The 13,716-nt window shown below is 38.1% G+C and overlaps 1 protein-coding gene across 4 annotated transcripts; it reads left to right on the top strand.

The window, feature by feature from the left end:
* The first annotated feature begins 1,096 nt into the window (after positions 1-1,096).
* si:ch211-244b2.4 (uncharacterized protein LOC541512 homolog) lies at positions 1,097-11,378 on the top strand. Of its 4 annotated transcripts, none has more exons than XM_034163439.1 (10): positions 1,097-1,142; positions 3,354-3,445; positions 3,536-3,725; positions 6,386-6,533; positions 6,611-6,743; positions 6,824-6,944; positions 7,036-7,114; positions 8,659-8,767; positions 8,834-8,942; positions 11,041-11,378. In XM_034163439.1, the coding sequence occupies exons 1-10, from the start codon at positions 1,127-1,129 to the stop codon at positions 11,100-11,102; spliced, it is 1,059 nt and encodes a 352-aa protein (XP_034019330.1). In that variant the 5' UTR covers positions 1,097-1,126; the 3' UTR covers positions 11,103-11,378. The 4 variants fall into 4 exon arrangements, with proteins under 4 accessions (XP_034019330.1, XP_034019329.1, XP_034019331.1 ...); XM_034163438.1 differs by having other exon boundaries at positions 3,536-3,749; XM_034163440.1 differs by having other exon boundaries at positions 3,536-3,749; positions 8,834-8,947.
* Positions 11,379-13,716: the final 2,338 nt, after the last annotated feature.

The following is a 13,716-nucleotide window of genomic DNA, read 5'->3' as shown; positions in this document are numbered from 1 at the left end:
TTAAAGTGCACTTGAATCTATGGATCTGAGAATAGAACTAAAATCTATTCTGTTACTAAAACCACATCTTTATCCTTGCAAGGATATTAGAAGGGTCTTGGGAGTATGACCAACCAGTCTACACATTTTATGGACTTGGAAAAGGCATAGTGGATTCTTCGAGATGTCCTATTGGGGGTGCTGCGGGAGTACGGAGTACTGGAACCACTACAATGTGCAATCTGGTACATACATGACCAGAGTAGAATTTGTGTCTATATTCTTGGCATTACATCGAACCTGCTCCCAGTGAGTGTTGGACTCCACCAGGGCTGCCCCTTGTCACAATGCTGTTCAAAGGTTCATTGATGGGATTTCAAGGCGCAGTCAGAGATCTGAGGGTGTCCAGTTTGGTGGCCTCAGAGCTGCATCTCTGCTTTTTGCAGATGATATGGTTCTGTTGACTTCATCAGGCGGTGACCCCCGATGTGCACTGATCAGGTTTGAGGCTGAGTGTGAAGCAATTGGAATGAGAATCAGCACATCTGAGACCATGGTCCTCTGTTGGGAAAGGGTGGCTTGTTCCCTCTGGGTCAGAGAAGACTCACTGCCCCAAGTGGAGCCATTTAAGTATCTCCGGGTCTGGTTCATGAGGGTGTAAATTGGATTGTGAGATCAGTAGGCAGATTGGTGCACCGTTTGGCATTTTACAGGGCCGTCATGGTGAAGAAAGAGCTGAGACAGAAGGCGAGATTCTCGATTTGCCAGTCAATTTATGCGTCTGTCCTCATCTATGGTCATTGGATAATGACCAAAACAACAAGATCATGGATATAAGCGGCGGGAATGAGATTCCTCCGTCGAGTATCTTGGCTGTCTATACAGGAGGTATTCGGCATGGAGATACTATGAGGTGGTTCATACTTTTGTATGTTCATATATGTGTGGACTTCATTTTCTGTTAAATGTAGGCTTTACTGAATGTAAACACTAGAAAGTTGCATTCACTCAACCTTAAATGTGTCTTTTAGGTTCAAAGGTGTTTACTTTTTTTTTTTTTTTTTTTTTAATGACCTCGGTGAACCCGCTATGTGGGCGGAGCCTGAATATATCAGGAGTGAAATCGAAGGCGGTGCAGAAATTAAACATGGCGTCTGCGGACGGTAAGTTTGTCTGTTACTCCATTAAATATTTGTTGTGCTTCCAATATTATGCCGTCCAAAATTTGCTTTGTTTTCTTGTGTGTGTAAATTTGTTACCTTATTAATTGTCTCTGTCCTCATGGAAAATATTATGACCATAGACACTGATATTATAATCAATGCATTTGGCAAATAATAATAAAAATAATAACAAGTAGATCATTTTACCTCTAAAATGCGCATGAAATAATTTTTGACCAGAGGGGAAAAAAACAATGAAAACTATGACGAGATAAAATAGCTGCTTTCACTTTCACTTCGCACGAGGGGGTTCTCGCAAAGTATTAAAAAAAAAAACAGCTAAATAAACGTAAATTAAACCATAATTTCAACCGTAATTTATATATGTATATATCTAATGTATCTCTATGATATCATCATGACGTTTTCCTTGTATTTGAGGAAACTTGAAACCGCTTACAACGTTATTTGCCAGTAAGGGGCAGTGTAAACACACATTTTTACACACACACACACACACACACACACATACACACACACTGAATCTTAGTCACTAGGTGGTGATAAACCTGATCTTTTTTTAATGTATGAATTATGCTTACATTTTTACTTCACAAATTCTGATTGTTATATTAGCATATTAATCCTATATATTAATTATTTTTTTCTGACAGAATATTTACAATTCTTACAAATATTATCTTGCCAGTGATTAGTAAAAATCTGAATCTGTCAAAGAAAAATGAATCAGCTACAAACAATATAGCATAAAGTTCAATACAAGAAGACTGTGGTGGTGGTGGTTGTGAAAATTAAATAGAATTAAATATTTATTGCAGAAATATTACAACGGATTGTCAAACTACTATTTACGAAACACGTATCTGTCAGAAAGGGTTGAAGATCCTACTAGATCAGTCACATCCAGCTAACTCCCTTTTCAACATCCTCCCATCAGGTAAAAGGTTGAGAGCCATAACCACTAAAACCACGCTTTCTCAACAGCACTTACTGCAGAGCCATTAAGCACCTACATAGTTCTCCTACCCTGCACCAACACCTTATGAAAGTAGGTTTTTATGACTGACTGAGCTCATATACATTGTTGTATTTCTTTTTATCTTTTTATATATTTATTTATTTAGCATTTTAGTGCAATATGTCCATTTTGTATCTGCTGCATACTGTACTACTGCACTTAGTACTTTAACAAGCCACTGCTGAGTCTATGTTTGCACTTGACACTTTAACCTGACTCAGGTTAAGGGGGTCTATTTTTTTTTTTTCCAGATATAATGTGTGTCATTTTATGTGGAGTATTGTGTGTATGCTTATGCTTTTTATGTCTCTTGTTTACGAGCACACTGAAACAAATCCCTAGCAACTTGCATTGGTTGCATAGCAATAAAGTATTGAATCTTGAATCTTGAAATTACGGGACCAGAGCTCAGACACATTTTATCCTTTATAATAAAGCTTCAACAATTTTGCTCATTAAGTCATCACATTTCTTTTGTTCATATGCAATAATAAAAGTAACCTTTTCAAAAAAAAAAAAATATTAAAACCTTCATATTTTAAGTAAATAATTTAAACTACATCCACAAATAAATGCAAATTTACCAATCTTTCATAAACACAATCTTTAATAAAATGTCAAAAGTTGTTGAATAACAATAGTAAAATACTTTTGGGTAGTGAAATAAATGAAGACATGAAAACTTTGTGCAGCAGTTAAGTGCAAATCTTCACATATGACAAGCTGGAATAAGTGAAAATGTTTTTGTTTGTTTTTTTAATAAATAAATACTTGTTCCTTAATACACACAAAAAATGGCTCATTGGTTGAACTCAGTTCAATTATGTGCAGGATTTCCATCTAATAAATATATGTAGCCCCAATTTAAAAAAGAAAAAAAAAAAAAAAAAAAAAAAAAAGCACATCCATGCAAGATCATTTTATTTGACTTTGTTCGGACTGCGCATATTTATTAGATGGAAATCCAATCCAATGATCAGTTTTTTGAGTGTAGCTGAGTTTAAATTAATAACTGATTACCTATTTATGAAGATATGACTTAACCGTGTGGGGCACCGAAACCCAAAATATCTCTTTGTAGCACAAAAGGAAAAGATGTCAAACTGTATGTTGGTGTCCAAGTCTTCCTCCCATGTGTCTTGGCTTTAATGTTCCTATTTCACATGATACAGATGGAAGCTCTTCTGGCATCACTGATACAGCGTCGGATAGCGACGACACTTCAGATCAAGAAGCCGTTCGTTCCAAATCAGACCACCAACAGGTGAGATTCTAAGAAGATTGAGTTTATCACATGTTGAGACCAAAACAGTGGAGGACAGCCGCTGAAAGCTTTGTGCGTGTGTGCGTGTAGGAAAAGGCTTGCCGATACTATAACAGCGGTTACTGTCGGGATGGGAAGAACTGCCGCTTCCTCCACTACTGCAAATACGCCCTGAAAGGAACCTGTACTAAAGGCACCAACTGCGAATTCACACACCCTCAAGGTAGAAAGGCGGTCCTTGGTGGAAACCAGAAGACTGAGAGGAAACACACATCTGGAGGTGTGGAGGCGGGAAACAAAACAGGCATGGATGGAAAGGATCATTTTTGGCCAAATTTGACCTAAATGTGATATTTTCATCCAGGTGCCACAGTTCCTTCACAATATATGAAGTAGTGTTTGTGTGTCTGAGATTTTTTTTGGACAGATCTGGACAAGCAACAGTGACCTCCAATGGCCCCTACAGTTAGCAAAAAGCATCTGTCTGTATTTATGTTACTGTATGGTGATTTTGCATGTTAATAGACGCTATCATGGTCCAAAATGTGAGGTTCACTGGTCCTCGTCTGGATCTATCATAACCTAAAATGTCAGAGTTGAATGTGCAATCGTTTTAGCAGCATTAACCACAGAAATTTTGTGGATCCGCTCAGTCAGTGACTGGTTAACTATGCTATGCATGCCCTGCTAATCACTGGAATTTTCCCCTAGTAGTCAGGAATCTTGTTTAGTCTGCATTAATAAAGCACAGGTTTCTCATGCTAAAAAAAAGGATTAATAGATACTGTATACTGAACCACTAAGGGGCGATAGAGGCTATTTGACCTCACTTTAGTATAGCTATTGTATAGTATTGTATATTTGTATAGTGCTCAAGACAGTAAGGGCAATGGAAATTTAACATTGAACCCCAATGACCAAATGATTGATCTCTGGCCAACTTTTCTAGGCCAGTTCTGGAATCCACCAAAGTGTGTGACAGATTTTGTCCAAATTAAATTGACAGTCAAATTACGTACCCTTGGCCAAAAAAAAAATTCCAACTGGGTAATTTCAGTTTCATATTTAATTGGCATACAATGGTTGGTAGAAATCAGTAAAAGGACTAGGTATAGGCCAACAAACGGGCGGACATGACCTTGACCCCAATGTAGTAAATTTGACCATTCTGGGAAATTCAGAACCAACCTCCATATTTATGGCATGTTTGGCTCAAATATGAGTGAAAACCTTAAATTTTATCATTTGACCCCAATGATGTTGGCCCATATGATTGACTTTTGGCAAATTTTATCTTCCCTGGACAATTAAATTTTCATTGTTACGCAGATGATACCCAGCTTTATCTATCCATGAAGCCAGAGGACACACACCAATTAGCTAAACTGCAGGATTGTCTTACAGACATAAAGACATGGATGACCTCTAATTTCCTGCTTTTAAACTCAGATAAAACTGAAGTTATTGTACTTGGCCCCACAAATCTTAGAAACATGGTGTCTAACCAGATCCTTACTCTGGATGGCATTACCCTGACCTCTAGTAATACTGTGAGAAATCTTGGAGTAATTTTTGATCAAGATATGTCATTCAAAGCGCATATTAAACAAATATGTAGGACTGCTTTTTTGCATTTACGCAATATCTCTAAAATTAGAAAGGTCTTGTCTGAGTGATGCTGAAAAACTAATTCATGCATTTATTTCCTCTAGGCTGGACTATTGTAATTCATTATCAGGTTGTCCTAAAAGTTCCCTGAAAAGCCTTCAGTTAATTCAAAATGCTGCAGCTAGAGTACTGACGGGGACTAGAAGGATAGAGCATATCTCACCCATATTGGCTTCTCTTCATTGGCTTCCTGTTAATTCTAGAATAGAATTTAAAATTCTTCTTCTTACTTATAAGGTTTTGAATAATCAGGTCCCATCTTATCTTAGGGACCTCATAGTACCATATCACCCCAATAGAGTGCTTCGCTCTCAGACTGCAGGCTTACTTGTAGTTCCTAGGGTTTGTAAGAGTAGAATGGGAGGCAGAGCCTTCAGCTTTCAGGCTCCTCTCCTGTGGAACCAGCTCCCAATTCAGATCAGGGAGACAGACACCCTCTCTACTTTTAAGATTAGGCTTAAAACTTTCCTTTTTGCTAAAGCTTATAGTTAGGGCTGGATCAGGTGACCCTGAACCATCCATTAGTTATGCTGCTATAGACTTAGACTGCTGGGGGGTTCCCATGATGCACTGAGTGTTTCTTTCTCTTTTTGCTCTGTATGCACCACTCTGCATTTAATCATTAGTGATTGATCTCTGCTCCCCTCCACAGCATGTCTTTTTCCTGGTTCTCTCCCTCAGCCCCAACCAGTCCCAGCAGAAGACTGCCCCTCCCTGAGCCTGGTTCTGCTGGAGGTTTCTTCCTGTTAAAGGGAGTTTTTCCTTCCCACTGTCGCCAAGTGCTTGCTCACAGGGGGTCGTTTTGACCATTGGGGTTTTTACGTAATTATTGTATGGCCTTGCCTTACAATATAAAGCGCCTTGGGGCAACTGTTTGTTGTGATTTGGCGCTATATAAATAAAATTGATTGATTGATTGAATTAAGGAACCTATCTCCTATATATGTCACATTTGGTGGATATTGGAATAAAATCAGAAGTTTGACCTGTTTACTCCAGTGAACTTGACTCCAATGATTGACATTTATCAAATGTGATGTCCTACTTCTATGTACCAAGTGTGGTGGACATTGGTGGTGGAAAAAATAAACATGTTGACCTGTTACCCAATGACCTTGACCTTTGACAAAACAAACCCAGTAAGGGCAATTCTGGGGTCAGCGTTCATCCAGATGCCAAGTTTGGTAGAAATCGACCGTAGAACCTGGTAGGGGATCCAACAAACACACATTGGTCTAATAACAGTCCGATTTTGTTTGTTTGTTTTTAAAGCAGCGACAACGCTCACTGATGGCCGATTCTACCAGTGGCAGCTGAAATATAAAAATGACTGGAAGGATGTTATTAACGATCACATTATTGAGGCGCAGTTCTCCCTGCCACACATCAGAGGCATTAAACTCTACAACACACCGTATGGGTAAGACCCGCAAATAAAACCAACATTTGAAGAATGGGTTGAATTTTCTTTCTACCTTTTTATTTTATGTGTTGTAGGGTTGTGAATATAGATTTCAAGAAGATGAGAGTGTATGGGAAGAGACTAAAAGTGAGACGTTTGGATGATGGTAAAACCACGTGGCTGTGGTACTGCAATATCGGCCATAAGTGGGTCAAGTACGATGGGAAGGTACAGACTTGTTATTGCATTTCAATTTTTCTCTTGTGTTGTTGGTCAGAGTCCTTATGACTGTTGGTTCTTTCTGGCAGGATTCAAAGGGGAACCCCATCCCCGCTAAGAGCTCTGACATAGAGCAGAAGTTCCAGGCTAACCCAATGGGCTCGTTCATTTTCATCATCGGAACCGATACCTTAGAGATTCAGTACAATGGTCTAACGAATTCACACAAGCTTCGAAACATGCACAATTTGCATGTCGCAAATGAAATGGCAACCTAATCTCTTTTTTGTCTTTGCTATAGCAATGCAACAGGTGAGCACACGGAAAAAGAGGAAAGTCACTCGTCGTCCGATGTACCGTCAACCCCAAGCAAGAGCCACGTGAGTTTGGGTTTTGTTCACGAGGTTGTGGGATCACTGTTGTTAGGATTACACAAACAGTTTTCACTCCATAAACTTGGTTGAATGATTAATCTTATTTCAAGGAAAACCCACCAAATTTTGGTGCTGATTTAAAAAAAAAAAAAAAAAATCGGATCCGTTTTCATGTGTAACTGTAACCTCCCTATGGTACGATAGTAACAGCACTTATTATTTTTTTCCCATTTTGTTGGTGTGAGCAGGCCAATTAATGCAACTCTTTACACGAGCTGGGTTTCCTTTAGAGATTTGCACAAATCCTAAGCGATATTTTCAGAATGTCGACAAAAAAATTTGCAAAATGACAGTGTTTCCATTGAGTGAATGATTGATTGAGTGAGACAGCTGGGTTTTTTAATCTCATGAGAACTCTAAATTCAGTAGTCATGGTGATGGAATATTGACATTTCTTTTTCTTAATCTAATATTTCTATAATGTCATCCATTATAAGCTTTAACGTGTCTTAGTTCATCCACATGTACCGTGTTGTGTATTTTAGAATGTTCTGGCGTCACCTGTAATCATTAAAAAAGCGTTTACATTGTGATTTTCCAAATAAGACTTTTTCGAACCACCTCATGTGAACATGAAAAGCTTTTTGCGATATTTAAGGGTGTTTTTACAAAATACCTGCCTTGTGTTACGTGTTAGAGTTTCTCTTGTTTGTCTGATGCAGATGTATCTCTGAAGTTCTTCTGTCTCCTGATTGGTTACCTCTGACATGTGTTTAGCCTTAACTGTTATTTTCCCAGGCCTTATTTATGCTCATTCACTCTTCTCAGAAATGTGCAAGGCACAATCGCTAATGTGTTTCTACGCATGTTATTTTTGCAATTAACAGTAAGTTAAGAGTATTTCCTGCTATATTAACAACCTTTATTTAACCAGGTAGAAATCCATTGAAATGAAAATCTCTTTTACAAGGATGACCTGGCCAAGAAAGGCAGCAGCACATGTCATAAAGGACAGGTTAACATCAACATGAGAACGTTGGTCATAAATAAAGTGCAATCATTTTGGTCAACATTGCACACAGTGTAAAGTCTCAAACAGATTCCATTCACGATCTCGTAAAATAGACCGGAAAGTGTTCAAAGAAGTCAATCTAGACAGTTTCAGTTTGGACATGAGGCACATGAAAAAAAAAACATGTCATTCGAGTGCAGGGTATAACAGCTTTCAGCTCTCTGACGTAAACTGGATAAATAGGTTGGAACCAGACCAATAAGAGTTTTGTAAACCAGAATAATCCAAGGTGTATATTGCCTAACAGACAAAGAGGGCATGGCAGCTTTGGCATACAACTCACACTGTTGGGATAGGCTCCAGTCCCCCTGTGACCCTTAATTGGAATAATTGGTTGAAAACGAGTGAGTGAGTGAATGGTGTAGCATGGTCCAACAAGTTCATTGTGCTAAAAACGGCAAGAAAAATTGAAGAGAAGTTTACAAGTAAGTGTTGTCGTAAGTAAAAGTGTTGACAGAATTTAATGGTTGTGTTGTAGAGCTGCTGGTGGTATCTCACCACCCAATCACTTCATCTACTCCCAAGCACAAACTCCTCAATGGCAGTACAAGGGAAACCATGGAAAATGGCGTGTATTCAAGAAAACCGTGAGTACTTTGCGTCACGTGTGTTTATGGATCAATATGGTCATGTGACCAAATTTGTTCCAACAGGGTGTGTGCTCAACGTCCAGCGATGACATTGAGAAAGAATACCAGCAGAACCCCAGCGGCAGCATGATCTTCACTATCCAGGGGCAGACCTACAAGCTGGACTTTGGCAGTGAAGTTCTGATATTATATATATTATACTATATATTATAAGATATATTATACTGGTCCAATTGAGGCTGGAGTCTCCCATGTGCCTTCTGGCAATCTGTAGCTGTAATTTCACATTGTCTTTAAAAACAACAACAAAAAAAGCTTCTCTGTGCCACTCCATTGTAAAACTGCACAAGTGGTGATGCAACTGTCCCAATACGTATGGTCCTGACTGCATTGAGAGAAAGCATTGGAATCCCATTACTATAGAATTGCCCATATGTGCATGTGAGAGATTATGAATGTTATTGCGTATCGGCGCATCGGAGAACGAGACCTCAATTAAAAGATAGGATAGTAACAGAGTCATACAGTAGTGTTCAGAATAATAGTAGTGCTATGTGACTAAAAAGATTAATCCAGGTTTTGAGTATATTTTATTGCTACATGGGAAACAAGGTACCAGTAGATTCTCACAAATCCAACAAGACCAAGCATTCATGATATGCACACTCTTAAGGCTATGAAATTGGGCTATTAGTAAAAAAAAAAAGTAGAAAAGGGGGTGTTCACAATAATAGTAGTGTGGCATTCAGCCAGTGAGTTTGTCAATTTTGTGGAACAAACAGGTGTGAATCAGGTGTCCCCTATTTAAGGATGAAGCCAGCACCTGTTGAACATGCTTTTCTCTTTGAAAGCCTGAGAAAAATGGGACGTCCAAGACATTGTTCAGAAGAACAGCGTAGTTTGATTAAAAAGTTGATTGGAGAGGGGAAAACTTATACACAGGTGCAAAAAATTATAGGCTGTTCATCTACAATGATCTCCAATGCTTTAAAATGGACAAAAAAAACAGACGCGTGGAAGAAAACGGAAAACAACCATCAAAATGGATAGAAGAATAACCAGAATGGCAAAGGCTCACCCATTGATCAGCTCCAGGATGATCAGAGACAGTCTGGAGTTACCTGTAAGTGCTGTGACAGTTAGAAGACGCCTGTGTGAAGCTAATTTATTTGCAAGAATCCCCCGCAAAGTCCCTCTGTTAAATAAAAGACATGCAGAAGAAGTTACAATTTGCCAAAGAACACATCAACTGGCTTAAAGAGAAATGGAGGAATATTTTGTGGACTGATGAGAGTAAAATTGTTCTTTTTGGGTCCAAGGGCCGCAGACAGTTTGTGAGACGACCCCCAAATCTGAATTCAAGCCACAGTTCACAGTGAAGACAGTGAAGCATGGTGGTGCAAGCATCATGATATGGGCATGTTTCTCCTACTATGGTGTTGGGCCTATATATCACATACCAGGTATCATGGATCAGTTTGGATATGTCAAAATACTTGAAGAGGTCATGTTGCCTTATGCTGAAGAGGACATGCCCTTGAAATGGGTGTTTCAACAAGACAATGACCCCAAGCACACTAGTAAACCAGCAAAATCTTTGTTCCAAACCAACACAAATAATGCCTTGCAGATGTGAAGAAATCATGAAAAACTGTGGTTATACAACTAAATACTAGTTTAGTGATTCACAGGATTGCTAAAAAAAAAGTAGTTTGAACATAATAGTTTTGAGTTTGTAGCATCAACAGCAGATGTTACTATTATTGTGAACACCCCCTTTTCTACTTTTTTTTTTTTTTTTTTTTTTTTACTAATAGCCCAATTTCATACCCTTAAGAGTGTGCATATCATGAATGCTTGGTCTTGTTGGATTTGTGAGAATCTACTGAATCTACTGGTACCTTGTTTCCCATGTAACAATAAGAAATATACTCAAAACCTGGATTAATCTTTTTAGTCACATAGCACTACTGTAAATTAACGCTGGTCAAAAAGGAATTTAATTACAGCTGCAGGGTTTAGATTAAACTCCTCTGACTTTTATCTGAGTTCTTTGTCTACCTGTGCAGACTTTCTGTGTTTGGGATGTCTCATTTTCATCCTCTGGTTGTTTAATTAGTCAAATTGTCTGATTGCATTGACAGCAGTTTCCTGCAACAAAAGCTCTTGAATAAACACCTCAGTGACTGTTCTACACATTATGGTACTTTTTTACATTATTTGCATACATTGCTTCTATTTATTGTTTATTTGTCTGCTTTTTTTGACAGCTATGACCCAGATGAATCTCAGCACCACGCACTCGCGTGAGGTCAGACGTGTGCTGTCGTGAGGAGTGAGGACCGAAAGCAGGAAGAAATCCACAGATGCAACACTGCAACGCATGCTGCAGTATTACTCGTCTTGTGTATTTCCTGATGCGCGCATTCATCTTGTGCCTTTAAGTTCTTGCCAAAGAGCATTTTGCTAAAATCTTTTGATGTTTGCAACATATATTCACTGCCTGACAATCTTCTACTCAATATGCTGTATTTGATTGTTTTGTATTCAAACATTTTTACTATTTGCTGCACATTATCATTAAAATAGTTTACAGTGTATCACATCACATCGCGTATTCACAGCGCTTCACATTTTCCACATTTTATGTTACAACCTTTTTCCAAAATGAATGTTCATTTGTTCCCTGAAAATTCTACACACTACCCCATAATGACAATGTGATTTTTTTTTTTTTTTTTGTAAATTTATTAAAAATAAAAAAAATCACGTATATAAATAAGTATTCACAGGCTTTGCCATGAAGCTCAAAACTGAGCTCAGGTGCATCCTGTTTCCACTGGTCATCCTTGAGATGTTTCTACAGTTTAATTGTAGTAGGCCTGGGGTAAATTCAGTTGATTGGACATGATTTCAAAAGGCACACACCTGTCTGCATATGCTGTGGGATCTTATGTCAGAGCACAAACCAAGTATGAAGTGAATACTTTCCAGATGTACTGTATATCATGTTGAAAAGTGGAGAATCTTAGACTTGGGTTTTTACATATTTACCTGATGATCCAGTCAGATAACACTTGTTATATTTAGCAAAGTAAAACCTGTTGGTGAAACCTGGTTATAAGTATTTTTGCACTTTGAGGTATTTTTCATTAAAGAAAACCCATCCAATGTTGGTAATTCAGGAACTTTCACAAAGCAATATTAAGCTCCCGATGTGCCAAAGCACACATAAAAATGCTTCTATAAAATAATAAATCATACTGTTCCTTAATCCGTGTCTGTCTGTCTGTTCCCCTGCTCCTCCTAGCCAGGTCCTACACTTCCACCAAATGTGTCGTGTATGAAGGTTGACCCCAGAATTACACTCAAAGGGTTTGTTTTGGGAAAGTTCAAGATCACTGGGGTCAAAAGTCTAAATTATAATTTTTTTTTAACTCCAGTCTCCAGTTAACCTTGGCACACATTTGAAGGTTTGCTCTGGAATTGCCCAGGCATGATCATTTTTACCAAAGGTCAATCTTTGGGGGTCAAGGTCACTGGCATCAGAGCTCAAAATTTACAAGTGTCAGTCACTGGGTCAAAGGTCAAATGAGGTTTTTCACTGATTTGCACCAAACTTGGCACACATATTGGGGTGGGTTCTGGAACTGCCCAACAAGGTCAAATTGGCCAAAGGTCACTCGTTCATTGAGGCCAAGATCATGTCTTCCTGTTTGTTTGGTTGGTTGGTTGTTGGACTGTTCCTCCCAGCTTGTTTTAATGTTTTTTACCAAACTTGGTATGTCAAACCAAATGTGGGACACACTTAGGTGTATTTCAAAATTGCCCTTGGAAGATCAGATAGAAGTAAATCATTGAGGTGAAGGTCAAGGTCATTGGAGTCAAATGTCAGATTGGTGTCCTTTGCTGTCTTCATGTTCTCGGGTACTCTTACCTAGTAAATACGATTGTAACATATGGCCCTGTGACAGGGTGCAGCCCGCCTCTCACCCTATGACTGCTGGGATTAGCTCCAGCCCTCGGTGACCTTTGACTGGAATAAGATGGTATAGAAAATGAATAAATGTGGCCCTACGCATGAAAAAAGCAGACCACGGAAGTGAAACCTTAGCATTTTTTTATGGCAATATGTAACTTTTTTCTCATATATGCAATAAAATTTATCAAATGTACAAAAACTGACAGAATTTATTGAATATATTCTACAATGAGTACACATATGGTCTCATTCTAAAGCCTGTAGATGACAGAGTTTAGTTTTTGTTTTTTTCCCCCTCTCAATTTTAAGAATAAATATATATTGGAGCTATGAAAGAGACCAAAATTCTTTTGTATTTATAACTGAAAAATAAAATAAATAAATAATGGTTAAATCATACTGATACTTCCACACAAAAGTTTGGAGAAAACAGATTTGCCTTTAATTCTACATGTCAAAATAAGAAAAATGTTAAATAAAATGTTCAGTCCGTATTAAATGTAAATAAATCTCGTCTGTTCATACATATTGTTATAAAAATGAAAATATCTAATAATAAAATAAATCCATTTTGAGGGAATGGCCCTTTAATAAAATGTGTGTGTGTGTGTGTGTGTGTGTGCATACAAACACATAATTGGTGGAACAAACTGGGATTACTGGAAATAGCTGGACACGCACGCGCACACACAAGAAGACGCTAAAAACTACACAAGGTGAATGTGATCACCAAAATAAAACAGGAAGTGTGCAGGAAAGACAACGGTGTATGTCAAAATAAGAGTGAAGTCATAAAAATAAAATGTCCTAACTGGATTAAATGCGAATTTTTTTTTCAAACATATTTTATTATTTATGAACATGTGATTAAAATATCTAAAAATAAATCTGTGTTGGGCAACTGTCTGTTCAACTCAGAACCTGCTGTGTCTGAAAACGGAAAGTGAAAGAAACTTATTTAAAA

This window comes from Thalassophryne amazonica, chromosome 22, assembly GCF_902500255.1.
Source record: "Thalassophryne amazonica chromosome 22, fThaAma1.1, whole genome shotgun sequence".
In the NCBI taxonomy this organism is placed as follows: Eukaryota; Metazoa; Chordata; class Actinopteri; order Batrachoidiformes; family Batrachoididae; genus Thalassophryne; species Thalassophryne amazonica.
The sequence above is the reverse complement of the archived record's forward strand: the minus strand, read 5'-3'. Positions and strand labels throughout refer to the sequence as shown.

What these genes read in the sequence shown, in the direction of transcription:
- si:ch211-244b2.4 (XM_034163438.1), top strand. An exon ending in GGCGTGTATTCAAGAAAACC is followed by an intron (nt 8,768 to 8,833) that starts GTGAGTACTTTG and finishes TTGTTCCAACAG; the next exon opens with GGTGTGTGCTCAACGTCCAG. An exon ending in CTACAAGCTGGACTTTGGCA is followed by an intron (nt 8,943 to 11,040) that starts GTGAAGTTCTGA and finishes TTTTTTTGACAG; the next exon opens with CTATGACCCAGATGAATCTC.